Below are 23932 nucleotides of genomic sequence, written 5' to 3'. Positions count from 1 at the left end.
CTACAGATGATACAGAATGCGGCGGCGCGACTGGTGTTCAACCAGCCAAAGAGGGCACATGTCACTCCGCTGCTCATCGAGCTCCACTGGTTACCTGTAGCCGCCCGCATCAAGTTCAAGTCTCTTATGCTGGCCTACAGAGTGATTGTTGGGAATGCTCCCGCCTACTTAAATGCTCTTGTAAGAGCACATGTTGTCCCCCGGATGCTGCGCTCTGGCCATACAGCCACGGCAATCCAGGCTTTTCTCATTTGTAGTTCCACGTTGGTGGAACGAGCTGCCAAAAATGACCAGAGCGGGGACCTCCCTCTCTGTCTTTAAGAAGCACCTGAAGACCCAGCTCTTCAGTGAGTACCTCCTGTCCTAATCTACAATTACTTAGCACCACCTTGCAGTATTTATTGTTACACCAATGTTGTTGTTACACTAATCTCTGTCGCAATGTAGCTGAATGTTATTCTCCCTTGTAAGTCGCTTTGGATAAAAGCGTCTGCCAAATGACTAAATGTAATGTAATGTAATACTTGTATCGCTGATGTGCGGTCCGTACATTGTCCTCCACAACAAACTAAACCTCACGTATGTAAATCAAATATTATTATTCCAGCAGGAAAACAAATATCACGCCCAGGAATAGAGTTGGTATTTTAACTGATAGAAAGTACTTTTATAAACTTTATTGGTCTGCTACACCGTACCGCTCGGCAACACGGAACGGAGTCACTACGTGTGGGCTCCAGTCAAACTGACTCAAGCAGTAGATTTGTGCGGTGGAGAAATGTGTCCATTTATTTATCATGTGATATGAAGCTGTTCTTATGTTTGATCAAACCTACGAGAACATTTCCATCCCGCCTGTGATAGAGTGCAGCTACATGACTTTGCCAGCAGAGGGACTCTCTCTTAAGTAAACGCTCCTTCTGACGACCCATCATTATTATTATTATTATTATTATTATTGTTGTTATTATTGTTATTATTATGATTATTATTGTTATTATTATTATTGTTATTATTGTTTTTGTTATTATTATTATTGTTATTATTATTATTGTTGTTATTATTATTATTGTTATTATTATTATTATTGTTATTATTATTATTGTTATTATTGTTATTGTTATTATTATTATTATTATTATTGTTGTTATTATTATTGTTATTATTGTTATTGTTATTATTATTATTATTGTTATTGTTATTATTATTATTATTATTATTATTATTATTGTTATTATTATTATTATTGTTATTATTGTTGTTATTATTATTATTATTATTATTGCAAACAACTGCATCATTTTACATCACCACATAAAACCGGGTATATTTTGAAATTGACTGTACTTATACCCGTAGAACCTGGACTACATTATAATAACAAACCTATGTTGCATTTTAAAGCTCATTTCTGATTTGTGAAACATTTATTATATTTGTGAAAACAGAGAAATGGTGGTTTTCACAATTTTTTTTTCTGTGAATGAGCAAATTGAGGGAAAACTGTTTTCCATCAGTTCATTTCAAACCTTCTATATGATACAGTTGATGCTCTATGTTTTGTTTATGGGGAGGAATTGTTGAACAATGCACTATTATATATTTTTAACCCCCTTGTCGAGTATTATGCTGAATTTATTCTGACCTGGCGGTTTTGTTGACTGCTTGTGTGCTCATGGAACTTTAACTGTGAACATTCAAAGCTACTTTGATGCCTTTCATAGAAACATGAGACTTTTCTTTAACAAACAAACTATTTATTGTTCAATAAACTGACTTGTAACAAAAACCAACCAACCCATCACACTTCTTTTACATACGCTGAACTCATCCACACGTCAAGGCATCTTTCCATCAAGTACACGCTCCATCACAAAATAATATCATTTCAAATGTTTTCAGCTCCAGATGAAACAAACATGAAATCACCACGACGACAGGGGAAGAACAGAGGTTTCCACGGTGGAGGGCTCCCTCTGGTCATTCTCACTTCTCTTTCTGTAAATGGAAGATGTTGACAGCAAGTTACAAGAGGAGTGAGAGCTCCTCGTCAACACAAACAAGACGCTACAAAAACACTGCACCACCACTGGATATTCACACCACAGGACCAGCACAGATACGATGAAATTACCTTCTGTTGTTTGACGCCGTCCGAGCCTGAATCAAAGCAAACACACACACAAAGTTAGATCCAGGACGGCTTGAGAAAGAAGCTTCTCATCCACTGCAGACAGCGCTCACCGCGACATCCCATCGGCTTCAAAACGCCTTTATTTGGTAACTGAGCTGGTGCACTTCCAAAAGGCAAGTTTGAGAAATGCACACAGCAGCAGCGCTACTGCAACCATCGCCATGGAGTCCTCCATAGAAGGTGCACTGAGCCCTGAAAGGGTTAAAAACACATTCAATCAATTATCTTTTCTTACCTGAACCAATGTCTTCGTTGTGGTACTGCCACCTAGTGGACATTTAATGTAACATCCTCTGATTCAGACCAGATGCTGCTCTAAAGTGAGATAACAAAGTTGTTTAAGCTTGCATGAGGTATTATTATGATAAACCACCACCTTTAAAACGTTATTGTTTAAATACATTTGACAACGGGAATATATTATACAATATATTAGGTTATGTCATTATATTTACAGTGAGGCGGTGGAGGTTTAAAAACAATTCTATTTCCTTTTAGCTCATCTCAGTCTCACACGGTTTGTTCATTGTTGCCAAAAGCCAGAACTGAACGTTCCTTGTTGTGTCAAGTTATAATAATAATCTCAAGTTCATTGTGTCAAGTTCATGATCTGAATTTTACTCCTTGTCTTTTATTTCCTATTATTCAGAGCCTTGTTCATCAATAATCAAATGTAGGACATATTAGGATTAAACAATTATCAGCTTCAGGTCCCTTTCTGTAGCTGTGTTTCACATGGGGCTGCGTGTGTGTGTGTGTGTGTGTGTGTGTGTGTGTGTGTGTGTGTGTGTGTGTGTGTGTGTGTGTGTGTGTGTGTGTGTGTGTGTGTGTTGCCTACACACAAAACGCTCCGTCCCATTTTGCCCAACCACACCCTGAATCACGTGTCTTCCCCATGACATTGAAGGTGACCCCAGCTCGCCTGCTGCCTCCAGGATGAGCAGCGATGCAGCTGAGCTCCCCTCCTCCTCCCAGGTTGGTTGGCTCCAGCTCCAGCCTGGTGCTCTGGCTGTAGGTGCCGTCCCCAGCCTGCCGGGGGCCCGTCACGCCGCCCCGACCCCGGCGACCGGGCGCTCCCGTCGGCCCCTCGGAACTCCCGGCTCGGCTCCGGGGAGAGGGGGGGGGGCGAAGCCGGACGCCTCACACCGGACGGTGATGACCTGACCTGGGACGGTCAGCGGCAGAGGGGAGGGGTAGATGGAGAGAGATGGAGGCTCTGGAGAAGTGGAGAGATGAGGGAAAAAGCAAGCGTCTGATGTCTGAACCGTCTCAACACTTTCACATACATCTTCTGCTGTATCCCACCAATGAGCAGTGAATATGATGGACATGTACTAGTGGCTGGAAGGACCGGGCTGAGTGTGCTCTGAAATGAGTAATATGTCACATGACCCGTGTGCCAAAGATCATTGTTTTTCTAAATTCCGGCGCGAGGAAAAGCGTCACCATTGGGCTCCTTCGTTCCCGTGGGAGCACGCGTGACACCGGATCAGACCAGCTTCCTGTCGAGCCCTCGCACGGCGGAGGACAGCCAGGTAGCCCCCAGGTGGATGGGGCTGAGGGCGGAGTCTGTGAGCGAAGCCGCCCATCGGACGGTGGAGGGGTGAGGCTGGAAGGGGTTGATCTCACACTGCGGCTTCCTGAGGGAACCTCTGGGAGGGTGAAGAGAGGGGTGGCACAGGGAGCCGGAGAGGTCTGGAGGGAAAAAGCACAACGTGTGAAAATGAGAATGTTGTGAACGTTGATGATGGATTTCAATGACCACTTGAATATTTGAGCTGCAACACACTTTTAAGTACTCCAGAGCTAATAAAATGGAAATAAAAACACAAATACTACACGACACAATCTCTAAACCAGCTGTACATGTAGCAGAGAAATATAGTCTTAATTTTAGGAAAACCAACCTATGAAAAAAGGCTGAAATCTGCCTGAAGGAAGGTTGTTTTCAAAAGCAGCGATAACAAAATACACTTCTCTCACCTTTCATGACATGAAATCCCCTTTTTGAGTCGTCCCATGAGACGGGCGCCATTTGGCCTATTTTTCATTTTGACAATCCATCGTTTAATATACATGTTGAACTTAACAGAAAACACCTCAGACACAAAAGCATTATGTTTATCCTACATTACGCATGCGTCACTACTTTAAATGTCGCCACACAAAAAATATACTCTATTATAGTTAATAATTAGAACTAAATAACATTATTTTTCAAAAATATCACAAAGAATTTATTTTAAAACTCTTTCCTCTATTTTCAGTGACGACGTGGAAAGGTTATGCTTGACAGACCTCATCAAATATTATAAAACATTAAATTATGGGTAATAAATAATATCTTAATTGGCTTCTCAGTTATTTTCTCTTACACCCCCCCTCGGAAGAAGTAAACATTTCGCGCCCCCCAACTCTCCACCGCGACTGTAAATAGTATCATTTGTCTATAAAATGGTTATAAGTCACCTCTGCATAACATTGTACCCTTATTAACATGAAAGAAAACAAAAAAGAAAAAAGAAAGAAATATGGATCAACTGACAACAAAAAATAACTTTATTAACATTGTTTTTTAGTCTGTAACAGAAAAGACTTAAAGTGCATCAATTTGCCTAAAATTAAAAAAAAAAATTCAATCCTTATTTAAACTGTAAACATTTTTTGACCATTTGATACTGAAAAATAAAATGAAATATAATCAATAAATAATTATTAATTCAAATTGATCAGCAACATTAGCTCAGGAGCACAATATATAAAACACTTTGACCTATAAAACAAAAATGAATAAAACAATTTGTGCAGATTTTTTTTTTTTCAAAATGAGGAAGTCAGGATTAATGGCTCCAATGAGCACGTTTTGCAGTGCACAGCTTTTGGAAGCGGGTTTGAAGCATGATACTGCAACTCTCAGCTCCGGCTCAATGTTTGGCTGGGACCTGTACTTGGTCTTCAGTGCAGCAACAGCAGAGAAGCCAGTCTCACAAAGATAAGATGTTGCAAAAGGAAGAAGAATGCCCACGGCCCTCTGCCCTGAGAGTGGATACTGCCTCTCTACACTCAGTGTCTGTGACGTGAACCTCAGTCTCAATGTAGAGCCAGACGTCATGTCGATGAACTGGTCCTCCTCTGCAGAGCTGAAACCAGTTGGAGCTGGTGCATTGAAAGGCTCTCTCACCCAGTCATATTGGGAACTGTTTTCAGGGAAGTACTTTTTAAAGAATCCCATCAGTGATGAAATATGCTCCTCAATATATGGAATCACTGAGGTGGCATCATGGTCAGTAGTGTCAACAAATTCAAGCAGGTTCTGGAATGAATCAGTATTTCCTTCATCAAGTCGCCTGCCCCACACTGCAAGCTTTCCAGTGAAAGAGCTGATCTTGCCTGTGACCTGAGGGAGGTGTTTATCTTTCCCTTGAAGCTGTAGATTTAGTTCATTTAGCTTTCCAGATATGTCACTCAGGTAGTGTCACTTTTGCCAGGAAGTTCTCGTCACTAGATTTTTCTGTGAGCTCTTACTTGTGCTCCTGCTCCAAAAACATTCTTATCTGCTCTCTGAGCTCAGAAACCCGGGACAAGACTTTTCCTGGTGACAGCCGCCTCGCTTCACTGTGAAACAGCACAGCTTGATGTTCAGCTCCATCTCCTCACAGATCGCAGAGAAGACTCTTGTTTTTAGTGGCCTGGTCTTTACAAAATTGACTACACCTACAATGTCAGTCATAACCTCACTTCATTCAGAGGAAAGGTGCCTTGATGCCAGTGCTTCTCCGTGTATAACACAGCGTTAGGTGAGGCCTTCTTGATGAGCGCCCCGAGTGCTTTTCTCATCCCTGCCATGGTCTGTGCACCATCACTGCAAACACCGACGCAGTTCTCCCACTTCAGCCCGTTCTCTGTCAGGAAGCAGGTCCAGCATTTTGAACAGCTCTTCAGCTGTGGCTCCATCTCTGACATATTGACAAAAAAGTAGATCCTCACACAGAGAGTTTGTCACGTCAAAACGTACATAAGCGATAAACAGACAAACAGTCTTTGTTGCTGTCAGTTGCTTCATGGAGCTGTGAGGCAAAACGTTTGTCTTTGAGTTGATCTACCAGCTGTTCTTTAAGATCGTTAGCCATGTCATTCATACGTCTGGCGACAGTGTCATTGGACGGAGGATGGTTTTTATTTTTGCAGCACTTGCGTGGTCCAGCATGACAGAGGCCATGTCTAATGCTGCAGGCGGTACCAGCTCCTCTGCTGTGCAGTGGGGTTTTTAGCACTGAGCAGTTTGTTTCGCCACCTTACATGATGCTAACAGTGCTCGCTGCTTCACTGAAGTAGCGTTCACAAGGCGGGAGGATTGTTGGCAATATTCGACACGTTAACGCTGAAAAAACTCAAGCGGCTTATCAGCGTGATTGGGGTGTAATGTCTTTAAGTGACGCCTTCATTTATTTGGCTTCATGTTGTCCGCTGCCAACTTTTTTAGACACAGTAAACATTCCGCTCTTTCCTCGTCTCCACCGTAGTCGCAGTGAAGCTAAGCGCTACGTAGGCTTCGTCATATTTCCATACTTTTATTCTGTAATATTTGCGATGCAACTTCCACGACGATGCTCGGACATGAAAATAAACAGTGGTCCTTTAAAAAGTTATAAATAAATAAACATATTACTATCGACTTTAAATAAAGTTTTCTCATGTAGTATGTTCATAAGGAAGGTTTAATGAATAGTTTGGAGCTTGGCAGACATGATGGCAGATGACGGTGTTTTATAGAGCGTTAAATGTGGAGCAGCCAAACGGCCCTGGCGTCATGGAATGACTCTTTTCCCAGACTGAGCGCTGATGAGGTAAACGCTCTCTGGGTGTAGGTCTGAGGAAGCTGCTCCAGTGGCTCTCTGTGCGGCCTGTGTGCGTCCGTCCTGACGTGCAGCAGGGATCTCTCCTGCTTCATGGCCGCGGCGAAGCCTCCGCCCGTATTCTCCGGGAGGAAGCAGCACTCCAGCACCGGGCAGCTGCTGCTGGAGGTGGGAGGAGGCAGGGGAGGGATGAGGTGTGGAAAAGTAACTGCAATACAGAGCAATGTGCAGTGTATAGTGTGTAGAGAGCAGTGCTGAATATATTACAAACAAAATCTAGTCTGACATCACAATCTATTCTATTGATATTGCTCTGATACAGACACAGGATAGGAATGAACCTAGAGGTCATATCTTATGTGACTTCAAATAATAACATTATCCAGGTGCACATTCAAAATAATGGACACGAGGGCGATATAATATAATGTTGATATTGTGATATGACACTAGATATCATCTGGGATTTGGGCTGCAGTGATAAATACACTGATCAACAACAACATTAAAACCAGTGACAGGTGAAGTGAATAACATGGATCATCTGGTTCCAATGGCACCTGTCAAGGGGGGAAGAGATGGAACGAGGATGCATTATGTTTATGTATATATATATGTGTGTGTGTGTGTGTGTGTGTGTGTGTGTGTGTGTGTGTGTGTGTGTGTGTGTGTGTGTGTGTGTGTGTGTGTGTGTGTGTGTGGTTTTTGGTATTTGTTGACTGCTGTACATAGATGTTTAATAGGATTCAAACCTTTTTATAGCTCCTTAGATTTGTATTTTTATTTTATTGTAATTATATTCATTCTCTGGAGTTTGCCAAAAAGCGTTTCCCTCCATGCAGTACAGCACAATATGTACGTGACAAATAAATGTTTAGAATCTTTGACAAATCCCTGATGACACCGAGTCTCAGAACAACACAAGGTATTACATCCACACAGCTACGTCATCAGAGTGCTGCGTCAGGGCTACGAGCTCTGACGCCAAAGAAAAGGAACTGAACGATCCTAAATTGTTATTGTGTCACATTAAAAACACATGATCCCTGCACACATTGTAAATAATGTGCAGTCTCCCCACTCTCAGGCTGTATCTCCCACTGAGTTCACCGGGGTCACGCATCTTTTGTATGTTTTCATACTTATATTCGGGCTGTTTGACGCCGGTGTTGTGCTAAAAAGTGATCATCATGTCGTGCGCCGGGTGTGTTATAATCTGTAAAATATAACCCTCATCAATGAAACAGTCGTTTTTTAGCCTTAGAAACATTTGGTTTCCCGCGTTTTCCCACTTGAACTCAAACGCAGCAGCTTTCCTTTGACGGCTGAGAGCCGCTGTGTGGAACACACTCCACGCAGTGTTTCCGTGCAGGTGCAGTCGCCCTTTGACGACGTTTCCTTCTCAGCAACAGTGGAATCACAAACGTTTCAATCTCAAAAAGGCTTCGCGCGCCAACACGACGGTTCGCGGCCCCCACCGCGCCGCGCCACGCAAAAGCCAACAGGGAGGAAAAAGCACCGCCCCGTGGATGGAGCAGGACGTTGCCTAAACTGTTTGTAAACAGTTTGTGCTTCTTTCTTCTTTCTGCCCCAATGGACGATGGTGGATTTCCAACGCCCTCGGTGCCGCAACTTTTTCACTTTGGCTTCACTCCGCAGCCTCTATGTACTCGGCCGCTAGATGGCGCCCTCTGAGCAGCACTGCACCATGGACGCACCGTGGCTGAAGCATCATGATCACCTGCTGTGCTCTTGTTCTTCCTCTTTTTATTCAATCTGTTTCATATGACAGCAGCGTCACCGTCCTTCTTCTAGTAATACTACAAATACTACCTTTTCAAAAAGGACACTGACTTGAAGTTGTAAAAGTCTATAAAAAAGTTCCACCGTGTAAAATAACCTGGTGAGAAATAAGAAAAGGAACAGAAGGAAACGTGGACGTGAGTGTGTTGGTGGCACCAGAGGTTTTTATTTTATTTTATCATTTAACGTCGTTCTTTTCATTATTTCCATTATTTAGCTTCTTATTTGAAGGGGTAAGCTTGCTGCTTTCTCCACCCTCCCAACACCACGTTGGCCCTGGACTCCCTTCCTTGTGTCCATGCATGATAATAGAGATAATAGAGATAAAGTAGCACAGTAGTAACATGTTGTGTAGGTGCCAGTAAAAGATGTTCAGTTGTATGTGGAGCTTGGCAGCCAAGCCACACGTCCACATCTTCAGGGTCAAATCCACTTTCATTTGCAGCAACGTCAACACATATAACAGCAGCGTCTGTGTGTGACACCTGAGCCAGAAGGAGCTTTCATTTGTCAGCACATTGAAACAAGGCTTTAAGCTGAGTCAACGCTGGACGTCTCCATCTCCAGGATCAATAAATCTCTTTTGATACAAGTTCATTTTGTCTTGTTGTGTTTTTTCTTCTTGTTCCGCACTTTGCAAACTCTCGTCCTCGTAGGATTATTTAATTTGAATGGAAGCGTGTTGCTGGGAACTTCCACACGGAGTGATTTCCTTCCACAGAGACACCGTGAGGCAGGACTCTGTGCACTACAGGAAGTAGACAGGGCCCTGACAGGAAGTAGACAGGGGCCTGTCAGGAAGTAGACGACGACATGATGAGAAGTAGATGGGGGCTTCACGGGAACTAGACAGGGGCCTCACGGGAAGTAGACGGAGACCTGACGGGAAGTAGACGGGGGCCTGACGGGAAGTAGACAGGGCCCTGACGGGAAGTAGACGGTGGCCTGACGGGAAGTAGACGGGGTCCTGACGGGAAGTAGACGGGGCCCTGACGGGAAGTAGACAGGGGCCTGACAGGAAGTAGACGGGGCCCTGAGAGGAAGTAGACGGGGCCCTGACAGGAAGTAGACGGTGGCCTGACGGGAAGTAGACAGACACCTTCTCATTTTTATAATAAAGTCACAACACGCAACAAGTTTATCAGCTTGTAGTAGTAATTCATTGTGTTAATTATAGGATTAATAATTGTACATTTAATACCATAAAATAACTTTAGATACTTAAGTAAATTTAATATCATAATTGTTTTTCATCAAAGTCTTTTTATTTTGTTTTTCACATTATATCACAGGTCCAAACACGAGCAACAGAAAAAGAAACGTCAACAACTCCCCTTCCCCCTCCCTCCAGATACCAGACATAAACATATGAACATCATACATGACCAGACAACAAAGAAGGAAAAGAAATAACACAAAATAGAGTCAAATGACAGAAAATAAACTGGTTCCATTGTTGTGCTGTGAGCTTCATATTGTCAACAAAGGTTAAGAAAGGCTGACAAATAGTATAAAACCTCCCAGTCCACCCTCTGACAGCGGATCTGATCTTCTCCAGTTTAAGATGGGACATGACTTTCCTCATCCAGTGGCTGATATGTGGGTGGAGTAGGATCTTTCCACTGAAACACCATCAGTGTCCTGGCCAGGAGAGTAGAAAAGGCCATCATGCTTACTTCCCTCCCACTGGGATGGATGTCCACCGGGGCCACACCAAAGAGTGCAACCATGGAGACGGCTCCACCGCTCTTCCCAGTGTCCCAGAGAAGGTGTCCAAGGTGGTTTGCCAGAACGTGGAGTTTTGGGCGTGTCCAGAACGTGTGGAGTTTTGGGCGTGTCCAGAACGTGTGGAGTTTTGGGCGTGTCCAGAACGTGTGCAGCAGAGTGGCTGGAGCCTGCCCGCAGCGACCACACGTGGGGTCTACGTCGGCATCGATGTTAGAAAGTCTGACTTTGGAGCAGTGCGTGCGCCGTACAAGTTTGAATTGGATAACTGTGTTCCTGACACGTGTGGAAGAGGAGAAGATTCCCCAAATTATTTTGTGCAGAGTTTCACCTGAGATTGCTTCACCTCAGTCTGTTTCCCTTTTATTTTTAAGGAGGTCCAAGGTGCCCAACTGTATGTGTTGAGTGGTTCATAGATGATGCTTATCGCCCGTTTTGTGACGGATTCACAGTGAAAAATGAAGTGGAACAGAGAGGTGGGGGGGCGTGATGGAAAGCCATCTGAGTTCCAGGCTACAACGTTCCGGAGCTGCAAGTACCTGTAAGTGTGGGATCTGGGAACGTCGCGTTTCTGCACCAGCTGCTCAGAGGAGGCAAAGTTGCCGTGGATATATAGATTGGACGGTGAGGTCACACCCCTTCTAGACCGGGAAGCAAAGACCTTTTGTTGCAACTGACGCAGCTTGTGACGGATCCTTGAGGGAGAAGGACCTTCTTCACTGGCTCCATGTTTTGATTGAGTGTATGATAACCGGGTTAGAAGTGGAGCTAGAAGCAGGCTGCGTGAATGGTAGTTTAGAACACAGTAAGGCTGCTAGAGAGGTGGACCCAGCGGACGCCCCCTCCAGCATCGTCCAATTGGGGACGGTGACATCATCTCTCACCCGGTGTAGCAGTGCTCTTATGTCGGCCGCCCCATAATAATACAGGAGGTTTGGGAGCGCCATCCCTCCCACCGCCCGAGGTCTCTGAAGTATTAAGTCTTAAGTACAAGTCTCTTTTGATTCAGGGTGTTGTTTTTTTTTGTTCCAAATGAAGGTCGGTTTCTGATTATTTACTTTGGAGAGAGAAAAATAGACTAAAATAAATCTCAGCAACATGTTCATCTTTACTCTATTGATTCTTGGGCCCAGAGAAGGAGGCAGGGGCTCCCATCGCTCCATATCCTGCTTCAGATTAGATAACAGGGGCTGATAGTTGGCTGCATATAGATCTTTATAGTTATGTGGAACCCCGAGGTGCTTGAATTTCTTAGGGCTGATTTTCAAGGGAAATGAGGCTAAAGGCATCCGACGAGCACCAACAGGCATCAGCTCACTTTTCTCAATGTGAACTTTGCAGCCAGATACTTTTAGCAGATTCCGTCAGTAAGACCATTCATTTGGGGAGACTGGAGAGGGGCTGTGATTTGTACGGTAACATATCGTCGGCGTGAAGCCGAACTTGGTGCTCCCATCCATCGCGCCGGGTTCCCTCCATGTCGGCGTTTTGCCTCAGAGCTGGAGCAAGTGGTTCCATGGCAACCGCAGATAGAAGTGGAGATAAAGGACGCCCCTGTCTTGTGGCGCGTTGGAGCTCAAAGTAGGTGGAAAGATTATTGTTAGTGCGCACGGCAGCCATCGGGATGTTTATTAAATCTTGATCCGTGATATGAGCTTGTGGCCAAATCCAAACCTCTCCAGTGTGCTGAAAAGATAGGCCCGCTCCACCCGCTCCACCCGCTCCAATGCCTTTTCCACATCCAGTGAAAGCACCACCTCTGGAGCACCTGTTGGAGAAGGGGCAGAATTGACAATGTTTTGTAATGAAAACACTTATTAACTTCAAATAAAACACAAGTTCAGCAGGAGCTCAAAGCAAACACGTCCTACTCCATCATCAGCTCAGCAGCTCTGTGTCAATCATTACTTTTAATTCTTAAATACATTTAATACCATATAATTACTTTTGATACTTAAGTCAATTTAATACCATATAATTACTTTTCTTACTTAATCCATTTAATACCATATAATTACTTTTGATACTTAAATAAATATTACTTTTGATTCTTAAATACATTTAATACCATATAATTACTTTTTTATAATTAAGTACATTTTATACCATATAATTACTTTTTATACTTAAATACAATTAATACCATATAATTACTTTGTAAACTTAAATACAATTAATACCATAGAATAACTTTTGATACTTAAATACAATTAACACCATGAAATTACTTTTGATACTTAAGTACTTGAAGTAGAATTGTATTATAGTATTGCACAGGTGAGGTCCCAGAAAGTCCCCACGCAGCTCCTCCACCTGGTGCTTTGCCAGAGGTGGTGCTGTAACAGCCTCCGCCTCCCTGTGTGACCTCTGAACTCTGTCCAGTCAGCTCTGCGTGGACACACGGAGCTCAGGCCTTTTACTCCACCTGCTCACACACACTTTACATTTGAGACTTTCACAAAACATTCTGTGATGTTTTGATTTCTGTTTCTGCGCAATAGAGGATTGAGGATACATACTGTATATATATATATATATATATATATATATATATATATATATATATATATATATATATATATATATATTAGGTTTTTTTTTTTTTATATATATATTAATTGGAAATAAAGATGAAAATGAACTACAAAAGGAGTCAGGTTAAAGAAGTAAACATTTACTATGTACTTATATGTGTATATATATATATAATATTGAATGTTGAATAAGGAACAGACAGTGTTTATCTGCCATTTCAGGACAGCGCAGGAAGACAAAATGGCAGTAAACTATCTGAAAAGGGGTGTGGCACAGTGTGTGTGGGTGTGTCCCATGAACACCATCAGCTGGTGGAGAAATCCAGCCCTACTTCCTGAGCGCTCCGTACTACGCACTACGTATGAGTACTATCGTCCACCGTGCGAGAGTACACGATGGAGTACATCCTAAAAAACAGTCACCTGCTAACTCAGCGTACTAAATACTGTGTGTGTGTGTGTGTGTGTGTGTGTGTGTGTGTGTGTGTGTGTGTGTGTGTGTGTGTATCACAGTTCATCTCATTCATCTCAATACTTTTCATTATTTCCTGGAAGGAAGATGTGTTTGCAGAAGGGATTGATGAAGCCTCAACAACTGAACAACATCTTCAGCCATGAGGCACAAAGTCACTCATGGAGGAGCACAAGCCTCCAAAGTGTAGAAGGCAACGCAGTGTGGATTCATGACTTGTTGTTTCATTTGGATGCAGAGGAGACGACAGAAAAGTAGTTTGAGTGACTGTAGAGCTGCACTGAACGTACCAAGTCACATCAGAATACTGTACAAATGCACTGTTTCTATGGAGAGGATCCAGTCTTTCTTTCTTTCTTTATTTCTTTCTCTCTTCATTTCTTTCTTTCTTTAGTTCTCTCTTCATTTCTTTATTTCTTTCTGTTCATTTCCTTTCAAGGAACAACCTGCAGCCATCCATTCCACCTAGGAACCGGTGACGTCACGGCTGTATTGAATTCCTATTGGCTGTAAATGGAAGCCGCGTCCTCCCTAAAGGAGGAGCCTCCACACTGGTCAGACCGAGGAAGCCTCGGAGCAGCATCAGTTCAGTGTTTATCAGGACGTCACAGGTGCCACAGGAGCAGCTGTTGCTGGGAGGATTCAAAATGAAGCAGTTTATCTTCTCCTTGCTCGTCTTGTGTGATGTTGCATCTCCAGGTAAGATCCTGCTGAAAATCTCTCCTTCCTTCGTCTGGTTGTTCATGTGTCTCTGGCTGTGTTGAGCTGCCTGCGTATACACTGCACATCCAACACATCCAACTGGCTTTCAACCCTGATCACTACACCCTCTCAACACCAAAAGCCTTTACACTTGTTATTATATCGACGCTTTTATCCCGTTTATCAAACGTCAACTTGTTCGTGTGAAAGTCTCTTGGACAAAGTGCAAAGTCCTTTCACTTTCATTATGTGCGGATCTGGAGCGTCGCTGCGATACTAAGTGCAGCCGCAGGGGGGCGCTGTGCTCACAGCTGTTGACAGCTGAAGCCAGTGAGATGGATGATTGAAGAGATCATTCAAGAAATGACGAGATGCTTCAAAGATGAAGGAAAACACTTGAAAGTGCTGAACTAGATGATCAAGCACCTGTCACTGTCATGACGCCTCAAATCAAGCCCCATCACAGCTTTTGCCGACTCCACTTGTTCTTGAGCTGAAACGATACAAATGGAACTTTGTTTTGGTGTAAGATGTCAGTTACCATGGTAACTCTTCATCCTATAATACTTTTCTATATTATCTTCTCGTCTCATTTTAAAAGAAAAAGCCCAAATTTGAACAAAGACACTTTAATGCCACAGATGACTGAGCTGCGTCAAAATAAGCTCAATGTGTTTGTGTGACGTTTCCATCCCATCATCAAAGCAGGGAGGGTTTCAGGACAGGACAGCTTGTCCTCTCAACATGTTTCTTTACATTCCTTCCCAAAAACACCCTCAATTCAACGGAGGTTTCAATCATTCTGACGTCACGGTCACGACAACAACGTTTTATTTTCCTTTCAGAAATAATTCTGCCATTTTTATTTTTACAAACCTGTTGAATAATGTTGAATTGGCCACATAAATAAATCAACTTTAAAATACTCGGCTCCACAGGGAACGTTGACGTCAACAACAAAGTTGATATAAATGTGATGTCACCTTGTCTGTCCCTCCAACAGTGTTGCACTCACTCAAGTATTTCTACACGGCGTCCTCTGGAGTTCCAAACTTCCCAGAGTTTGTGGCTGTTGGGATGGTTGATGAATTGCAGATTGACTACTATGACAGCAACACCCAGAGAACACAACCCAAACAGGACTGGATGGACAAGGTCACAACAGATGATCCACAATACTGGGAGGGACAGACTCAGATTGCTATGAATACACAGCAGTGGTTCAAACCCAACATTGACATTTTGAAGAAGCGCTTTAACCAAACTGGAGGTATGTTTATTATTTATTTACCTCTACATTGTTTTGTCTGTTCTGACTCATACACACACACACACACACACACACACACACACACACACACACACACACACACACACACACACACACAACAACCACCCATGTAAACACACACACACACACAGACACACACACACACACATGTAAACACACATTTACACACATGAAGACACTCTTTATGTCATACACTCATGTTAACACAGTCTTTCACACACACACACACACACACACACACACACACACACACACACACACACACACTGCTTTGCTGTGAGTGTGTGTGACCATAGTTGTCAGTGGAAGCAGGAGATGATGTGAAGGAAAGTTTTTCACCATATTGTCGTGATTTTCCAAAACAACATTGGATGTAGCAATGAGAGGTGGTGTCAGGAAGACTCCGGGTGGGTGTGTCCCATCAACACCATCAGCTGCTGTTTACTACAGTGTTTGTTTCTCTCTCTCAGATCGACACATTTTTCAGAGGATGTACGGCTGTGAGTGGGATGATGAGACTGGAGCCATTGATGGTTATGATCAACATGGTTATGATGGAGAAGACTTCATCGTGTTTGACCTGAAGATGATGTCATGGATCGCTCCATCACCACAGGCTTTCATCACCAAACTGAGATGGGACAAAGAGAAAGCTCTACTAGAACAACAGAAGTACTACTTCACAGAGTACTGTATTATGTGGCTGAAGAAGTATTTGAAGTACGGGAAGGAAACTCTGCAGAGAACAGGTAGAATCACATGACCTTTAATTTCTCTTCTCCACATATTTTATTTCTGTCTTGCTCCTTCATCTCTCCATCAATCCTCCCTCCCTCCCTCCCTCCCTCCCTCCCTCTCTCCTCCTTCTCTCCCTTTTATACGCCCCATCTCTCCCTCCCTCCCTCTCTCCCTTTCTCCATCACCCCCTCCCCCCCCCCTTCATCTCTCTCTCTCTCTTTCTCTATCACCCCCTCCCTCCTCCCCTTCATCTCTCTCTCTCTTTCTCTCTCTCCCTCTCCTTTTTCTATACTCCCTCTACCTCCCTCCCTCCTGCTCTCCCTATCACCCCATCCCTCCCTCCCTCTTTCCCTTCATCTCTCTTCTCTCGCTCTATCAATCCCTCCTCCCTCTCCTGTCTGTCTCTCCCCCAATCTCTCTGCCCCCCTCCATCCCTCTCTCTCCCTCCCTCCCTCTCTCCCTTCATCTCTCTTGCTCTATCAATCTCCCTCCCTCCATTGCTCTCTCTCCTTTTTCTATCCTCCCTCCTCATCGCTCTATCAATCCCTCCTCCCTCTCTCTCCCTCCCTCTGGCTCTCCCTTTTCTATACCCCCCCTCCCTCCCGCTCTCTGTTTCTCTATCACCCCCTCTCTCCCTCCCTTCATCTCTCTCTCTCTTGTTCTATCAATCCCCCTCCCTCCCCATCCCTCTCTCTCTCTCTCTCCCACTCTCCGTTCTTTCACCCCCTCCTTCACTCCCTTTATCAATCCACCTCCCTCCCTCCCTCCCTCCCTCCGTATCTCTCCTTTTTCTATCCTCCCTCTCCCTCCCTTCATTTCTCTTTCTCTTGCTCTATCAATCCCTCTCCCTCCGTCACCTTCTCTCAGTTTTTCTGTCCTCCCTCCCATCCCTCTTTCTCCCTTCCTCCCTCTCTCCCTTTCTCTATCACCCCCTCCCTCCTCCCTTCCTCCCTCTCTCTCTTTCTCTCTCTCTCCCTCTCCTTTTTCTATCCTCCCTCTCTCCTCCTTCTCTCCCTTTTATACGCCCTCTCTCTCCCTCCCTCCCACTCTCCCTTTCTCCATCACCCCCTCCCTCTCCCCCTTCATCGCTCTCTCTCTTGCTCTATCAATCCCCCTCCCTCCTTTGCTATCTCTCCTTTTTCTATCCTTCCTCCTATCCCTCTTTCTCTCTTTTTCTCTCCCTCCCTCTCCTTTTTCTATACTCCCTCTCCCTCCCTCCCTCTCTCCCTTCATCTCTCTTGCTCTATCAATCCCCCTCCCTCCATTGCTATCTCTCCTTTTTCTATCCTCCCTCCCCATCGCTCTATCAATCCCTCCTCCCTCTCTCCCTCCCTCTGGCTCTCCCTTTTCTATACCCCCCTCCCTCCCGCTCTCTGTTTCTCTATCACCCTCTCTCTCTCGCTCTATCAATCCCCCTCCCTATCTATCATTTTTCTATTCTTCCTCCCCATCCCTCTTTCTCTCTCTCCCTCTCCTTTTTCTATACTCCCTCTCTCCCTTCATCTCTCTCTCGCTCTATCAATCCCCCTCCCTTCCCTCCCTCGCTATCTCTCCTTCTACTATCCTCCCTCTCCATCTCTCTATCTCCCTCCCTCTCTCTTTTTCTATACTCCTCCCTCCCGCTCTCCCTTTCTCTATCACCCCCTCCCTCTCCCCCTTCATCTCTCTCTCTCTGGCTCTATCAATCCCCCTCCCTCCATTGCTATCTCTCCTTTTTCTATCCTCCCTCCCCATCGCTCTATCAATCCCTCCTCCCTCTCTCTCCCTCCCTCTGGCTCTCCCTTTCTATACCCCCCCTCCCTCCCGCTCTCTGTTTCTCTATCACCCCCTCTCTCCCTCCCTTCATCTCTCACTCTCTCTCGCTCTATCAATCCCCCTCCCTATCTCTCCTTTTTCTATACTCCCTCTCTCTCCCTCCCTCGCTCCCTTCATCTCTCTTTCTCTATCAATCCTCCTCCCTCCCTCTCTTTTTCTCCCTCCTCTCCTTTTTCTATACTCCATCGCCCTCCCTCCTCCTTTCTCTATCACCCCCTCCCTTCCCTCCCTCGCCATCTCTCCTTCTACTATCCTCCCTCTCCATCTCTCTATCTCCTTCCCTCCCTCTCTCCTTTTTCTATACTCCCTCTCTCTCCCACTCTCCCTTTCTCTATTACCCCTCCCTCCCTCCCTTCATCTCCCTCGCTTTATCAATCCACCTCCCTCCCTCCCTCCCTCGCTATCACTTCTTTTTCTATCCTCCCTCTCCATCCCTCTATCTCCCACTCTCCCGTTCTTTCACCCCTCCTTCACTCCCTTTATCTCTCTTCTCGCTCCATCAATCCCCCTCTCGCTATCGCTCCTTTTTCTATCCTTCCTCTCCCTCCCTCCCGCTCTCCCTATCACCCCCTCCTTCTCTCCCTTCATCGCTCTTTCTCTCACTCTATCAATCTTTCCTCCCTCCCTCCCTCTCTCTCTCTCTCCCACTCTCCCGTTCTCTTTCACCTTCCTTCACTCCCTTTATCTCTCCTCTCAATCTATCAATCCCTCCTCCCTCTCTCTCTCCCATTGTCCCCCTCCCTCTCCTATTTCTATCTCCCTCTACCTCCCTCCCTCCCTCCTGCTCTCCTTTTCTCTATCACCCCCTCCCTCCCTCCCTTCATCTGTCTCTCTCTTTTGCTCTATCAATCCCCCTCCCTCCATTGCTATCTCTCCTTTTTCTATCTCCCTCCCCATCCCACTATCTCCCTCCATCTCTCCTTTTTCTATACTCCCTCTCCCTCCCTTCATCTCTCTTCTCTCGCTCTATCAATCCCCTCTCTCTCTCCCTTTCTCTATCAACCCATCCCTCCCTCCCTTCATCTCTCTCTCTCTCTCTATCAATCCCCCTCCCTCCAATGCTATCTCTCCTTTTTCTATCTACCTCCCCATCCCTCTATCTCCCTCCGTCTCTCCTTCTTCTATATCCCTCTCTCTCCCGCTCTCCCTGTCTCTATCACCCCTCCCTCCCTTCCTTCATCTCTCTCGCTCTATCAATCCCCCTCTCGCTATCTCTCCTTTTTCTGTCCTCCCTCCCCATCCCTCTATCTCCCTCTCCCTTCCACTCTCTCCTGTTCTCTTTCAACCCCTCCTTCCCTCCCTCCCTTTATCTCTCTTTCTCTCGCTCTATCAATCACCCTCGATCACTATGTCTCCCTTTTCTATCCTCCCTCCCTTTCTTTCTCTCTCCCTCCCTCTCTCATTTTTCTATACCCCCCCTCTACCTCCCTCCTGCTCTCCCTTTCTCTATCTCCCCCTTCATCTCTCTCTCTCTCTCTCTCGCTCTATTAATCCCCCTCCCTTGCCATCTCTTCTTTTTCCATCCTCCCTCCTCATCCCTCTTTCTCCCTCTCTTCCTCACTCACTTCATCTCTCTTTCTCTCGCTCTATCAATCCCTCCTCCCTCCCTCTCTCTCTGCCCCTCTCATCCCTCTATTTCCCACCCTCTCACTCCCTTCCTCCCCCTCTCCCTTCATCTCTCTCGCTCTATCAATCCCCTCCCTCCCTCCCCCCCTCCCTCTCTCTCCTTTCTCTATCTCCCTCCCTCTTTCTCTCTCCCTCCCTCTCTTCCTTCATCTCTCTTTCACTCACTATCAATCTCTCCTCCCCATCCCTCTATCTCTCTCCCTCCCTCCCTCTCTCCCTTCATCTCTCTCTCTCACTCTATCAATCCCCCTCCCTCTCTCTCTCTCTCTTTCTGCCCCTCCCCATCCCTCCATCTCTTTCCCTCCCTCTCCCTCGCTCCCTCTCTCCCTTCATCTTTCTTTCTCTCGCTCTATCAATCCCTCCTCCCTCTCTCTCTCCCCCGCCGTCCCCCTCCCTCTCTTCTTCTACCTCCCCCCTCTGTCCGCCACCCCCCTCCCTCCCTCTCTTTTTCCTCCCCCCCAGTCCCTCCATCAGTGTCCCTCCTCCAGAAGAGCCCCTCCTCTCCGGTCGCCTGCCACGCTACAGGTTTCTACCCTGACAGAGTGATGGTGTTCTGGACCAGAGACGGAGAGGAGCTCCATGAGGAGGTGGAGCACGGAGAGCTGCTCCCCAACCCCGACGGAACCTTCCAGATCAGTGCCGAGCTGAGCCTGGCGTCGGTGCGGCCCGAGGACTGGGGGAGGTACGCCTGCAAGCTTCAGCTCCACGGCCTCCGGGATGACATCATCACCCCGCTGGAGCCGGGGCGGATCAGGAGCAACCGGGGTGAGATGCGGGAGGGAAGTGACGGAGGAGGAGAGACACGCCCCACATGTGACTCTGAGTAGTGACATCAGGCGTCGCTGGGAAAGTAGCCTGAGCCTCCATCTGAGCCCTGAGCTCCTCTTCAGCTCAGCCTCCCTAAAGTCATCCAGACACTCCTGCGGGAAGACAAATGGTCGAGTAACGACTCCATTTTGGAGAAGTGACGGAGCGAGAGTGCGGCTACGCCCACGATCTGTCGGAGGCCGAAATGAGTTTTCGATCGCATTTACGTTGTCGTGACGACCGCGGTCAGATCGCGTGACCCTGAGCGTGAAACGACACGTGATGACACAAAACATGAAATTGTTAAATGACTCAGATGGAAACCAGGCTTGTTCCTAAACATTAAGGTTGAAAGCAACACATTAATAAATGAAGGAGAAGAATGTTGTGAAACACACTTTAAATACCAAATATAAAGTCACTTTTCTTTCTGCTAATGTAGGACTTTGTGTCAGAGTGTTCTAACCCTCCTTCCCTGATGTTTTGTTGAAGCTAAAGCCTCCAGTATGGGCGTGGCCGTCGGCGTCGTGGCGGCTGTTGTTGTTGTCGTCATGGTCCTTGTTGCCGCTGGAGTCGCACTGTACAAGAAGAAGAAGAAGAATGAGAGAGGTGAGCATCAAACGCTGGAAACAGACCTCCAGCACCTGGCGCCCCGCGGACCACTTCTTCCCACAAGTTAGAGAGCGACAAGTGACTCTGGGCCCCCAGACGCCACCGAGCCAAACACCTTGTCTGTGTCTTCACTGAAATCTACTGTTCATGTGTTCATTGAACAGGTTCTAAGTAAAGGACATGTGAACAACATGGCTCCCCACTCTGTTTGAAACCGTCTGAGTGGAACAGCCACCAAAGGTCGGGCTCTTTTTCCAGAGCGGCTTCTCGACGAGTCGCTGGCTAAAAAGATCCCTTTCCGTTTTCCCACGCCGGCTTCGTGGGGTGGGGTGGGCGTGACGCGCGGCGAGCGAGGGAGGACTTCCTGAAGGATGAAGGAGAGGAGGAAGAGTCGGTTCCACTCTGAGCCCTGAACGGGATTCTCACAGGAATCACTGAATTGTCATTATTTTGGTGGAATGCAGGGTGTAAATCACTCACCTTCATTTCATCCTCAGTGATTATTTTCACTTTGTGAGTTGTAGATTTTCTCACTTTCTCTCTCTCTCTCTCTCTCTCTCTCTCTCTCTCTCTCTCTCTCTCTCTCTCTCTCTCGCCCACTCACTGCATGGAAAGTTGAGGAGCTTGTTGGGCTCGTTGCTGGGCTGCTTGAGGCACAGTGTGTGACCCACGCAATGGAAACCAACAAACTACTATTTTGCCGGAGTGACTCCAGGCTCCTGAGACGTTTAAAAGATTTGTTGGTTACGACCGAATCGTACGGGAATCGTTTGCCAACTCAAGTTAAAGCACCGCAACACGACTTGCGTCAGAGACAGGATGGGGGCTCGTGATGAACTGGAGAGAGGATGTGGAACACTGCACTGAAAAAAGATGGTTTTCTCATCTTTATTTCATATTAATCAATGTTTTTTACCCTTTCTTTCAGGAAAATGTCTCCCACCTGGTAAGTGGAATGTGATATTCATTTAACTTCCTGTTGCACCAAGTCTTGTGGGAGAAATTGAGGCTCAGATGATTCAACAGAAAAGCAGTGAATGCAAAGACTTTAATATTGTGACGTTTAGCGGGGTAGCTTGACAGACGAGGCCTGGAGACAAGATCCAAGTTGCTAACTCAAACACTGAGCCCAGATTTATTTCTCTGTCAGTCACGTACTGACGTACAGCTAACCCGAGGTTGAGGGCACTGGATTAAAACAAATAACAGGGTGGCTAGCCCAAGGTAACTGATAGATGCGGGGCAGTGTCTCTCAGCTACTTCGTTCCCCGCGCGCACCACCAACAAACACAACCACCACCTTCGCTTCCCTCCTTTTTCTTCCTCCCGGGACAGAGCCTGCAGCCAATCCCCAACCAGTGACACCTCCCTCAATTAAAGCAACAGAATACACCTATACACAGTACCCCAGCGTTACAATATTAAATAATGCTCCTTCCCACTAGACCGTACACCTGACAAGTTGCGGTATAATATAACCTGACTCAAATACAGAGCGGAGGAAAAAACGATCTGAGCTGCGGAGTTCGGAACAGCTCTGCAGCTCCTTAAGAGTGATCTTTTCTCCCAGCAAAGAAAATAAAACATTGTTTTTATTGTAGATGTATTTAATTTACTCCGTTTCGTACTGCTGGGTATCAGATCGCAGATCGCTTCTTGCCTCGCTCTGAGCGCTCTCGCTCTCCAACGCTCCAAAGCAGGAAGTGCTGCGTTCACGGGAAACTCGAAAAAAACTAATTCACCCGGGTCTGCTGCCACCACAAGTGAGACTTTGAGAGTAGCTAGGAGCTTCTTTTTTTCACCATTCATGTGTTTGCATGGAATGGCAGCCAGACGGAGGTTTGGTTTAAAATGCATCCTAAAATATGATCAAATATACTCATCAAACAGAGGGAATTAGATATAACAGCCTGCCTCTAATATAAGCCTGCTTCCAATAAAGGACGGTAGCCTCTGCAGTTGAGGTAAATAAAGGCGTCGCTCACTATTTGAGGAAATAAGGTGTATATACTAACACACTGCTGCTCCTCCCTCAGGTTCAGACAACAGCTCTGAGCTTTCTGAGAAACTCAATCCACCGCCTGATGTTTCTGTAGAGAACTGAGCTCAAAGTAAGTCTCCTCCACGTGGCTTCACAACATCACAGCTACAGCGTCCTGTTCTACAATATATGTAGTAAACAATACAATACAAACTGTACAATATATGTATTCAAAGTGTGTTTCCTCCTGTGTTGTGGTGGCTCCTTCCTCTTTAGGTTGAAAGATGCTTCGCTTGAAGAACAGAGCGATGTCATTATTGTTTTCTTTTTAATTATTGGTTTTGTGGCTTTCTTAATTATTCTTAAGTCATTACAGTTCTCCTTTCATTCAGTTATCACAACAAATCACAGGCAATTATAAAAAATGTCAAATATATATCATATTCAAAACTTTCTTGAAATCCTGCACAAGCAGGTGGATGATCTAAAACTGTCATACCTGACGTGTGAGAATCTATCATTTGTGAAATTATTTTAGATGAGATTCTATTTTAGTCAAATCTTAATGCGTTTAGTGAGTTTCTTTTTGGGATTATTTTTCTTTGATGTCATGAAATATTATCTATTTGATCTTTAATATCATTCTGTCATATTGTGTATTCATTGATATTGGGTTGATAGGTCGGTGTTTCCTTTTCTTTGTCAAACATTTATTGCGTCACAGTTGTTGTTGCACTTGGATTCTGCCGTTGAATAAAGTTTCCCAAATTCCAAAA

General features: G+C 45.4%; 1 protein-coding gene and 1 pseudogene across 2 annotated transcripts; one reads left to right on the top strand and one right to left on the bottom strand.

Annotated features, from left to right (window-relative positions):
- Positions 1 to 1986: 1986 nt before the first annotated feature.
- Positions 1987 to 8785, bottom strand: LOC307229486 (annotated as a pseudogene). Its single transcript has 9 exons — positions 8769 to 8785; positions 7028 to 7212; positions 5953 to 6150; positions 3690 to 3889; positions 3500 to 3560; positions 3069 to 3410; positions 2430 to 2461; positions 2135 to 2160; positions 1987 to 1998 (listed from the first exon to the last, which is right to left on the bottom strand). The product of its transcript is annotated as an uncharacterized misc_RNA (transcript).
- A 5364-nt stretch (positions 8786 to 14149) lies between these two features.
- Positions 14150 to 23932, top strand: LOC307243849 (major histocompatibility complex class I-related gene protein-like). The gene is made up of 8 exons (XM_080018813.1): positions 14150 to 14283; positions 15290 to 15556; positions 16048 to 16326; positions 20219 to 20521; positions 21056 to 21172; positions 22104 to 22121; positions 23212 to 23286; positions 23433 to 23932. Exons 1-7 carry the CDS (start codon positions 14232 to 14234, stop codon positions 23277 to 23279), a joined length of 1104 nt encoding a protein of 367 aa, XP_079874939.1. The 5' UTR covers positions 14150 to 14231; the 3' UTR covers positions 23280 to 23286; positions 23433 to 23932.

This window comes from Zeus faber (assembly GCF_960531495.2).
Source record: "Zeus faber genome assembly, chromosome: 1".
NCBI classification, from domain to species: domain Eukaryota; kingdom Metazoa; phylum Chordata; class Actinopteri; order Zeiformes; family Zeidae; genus Zeus; species Zeus faber.
Note: the sequence above shows the minus strand (reverse complement) of the source record. Positions and strands in the feature narration are given on the sequence as shown.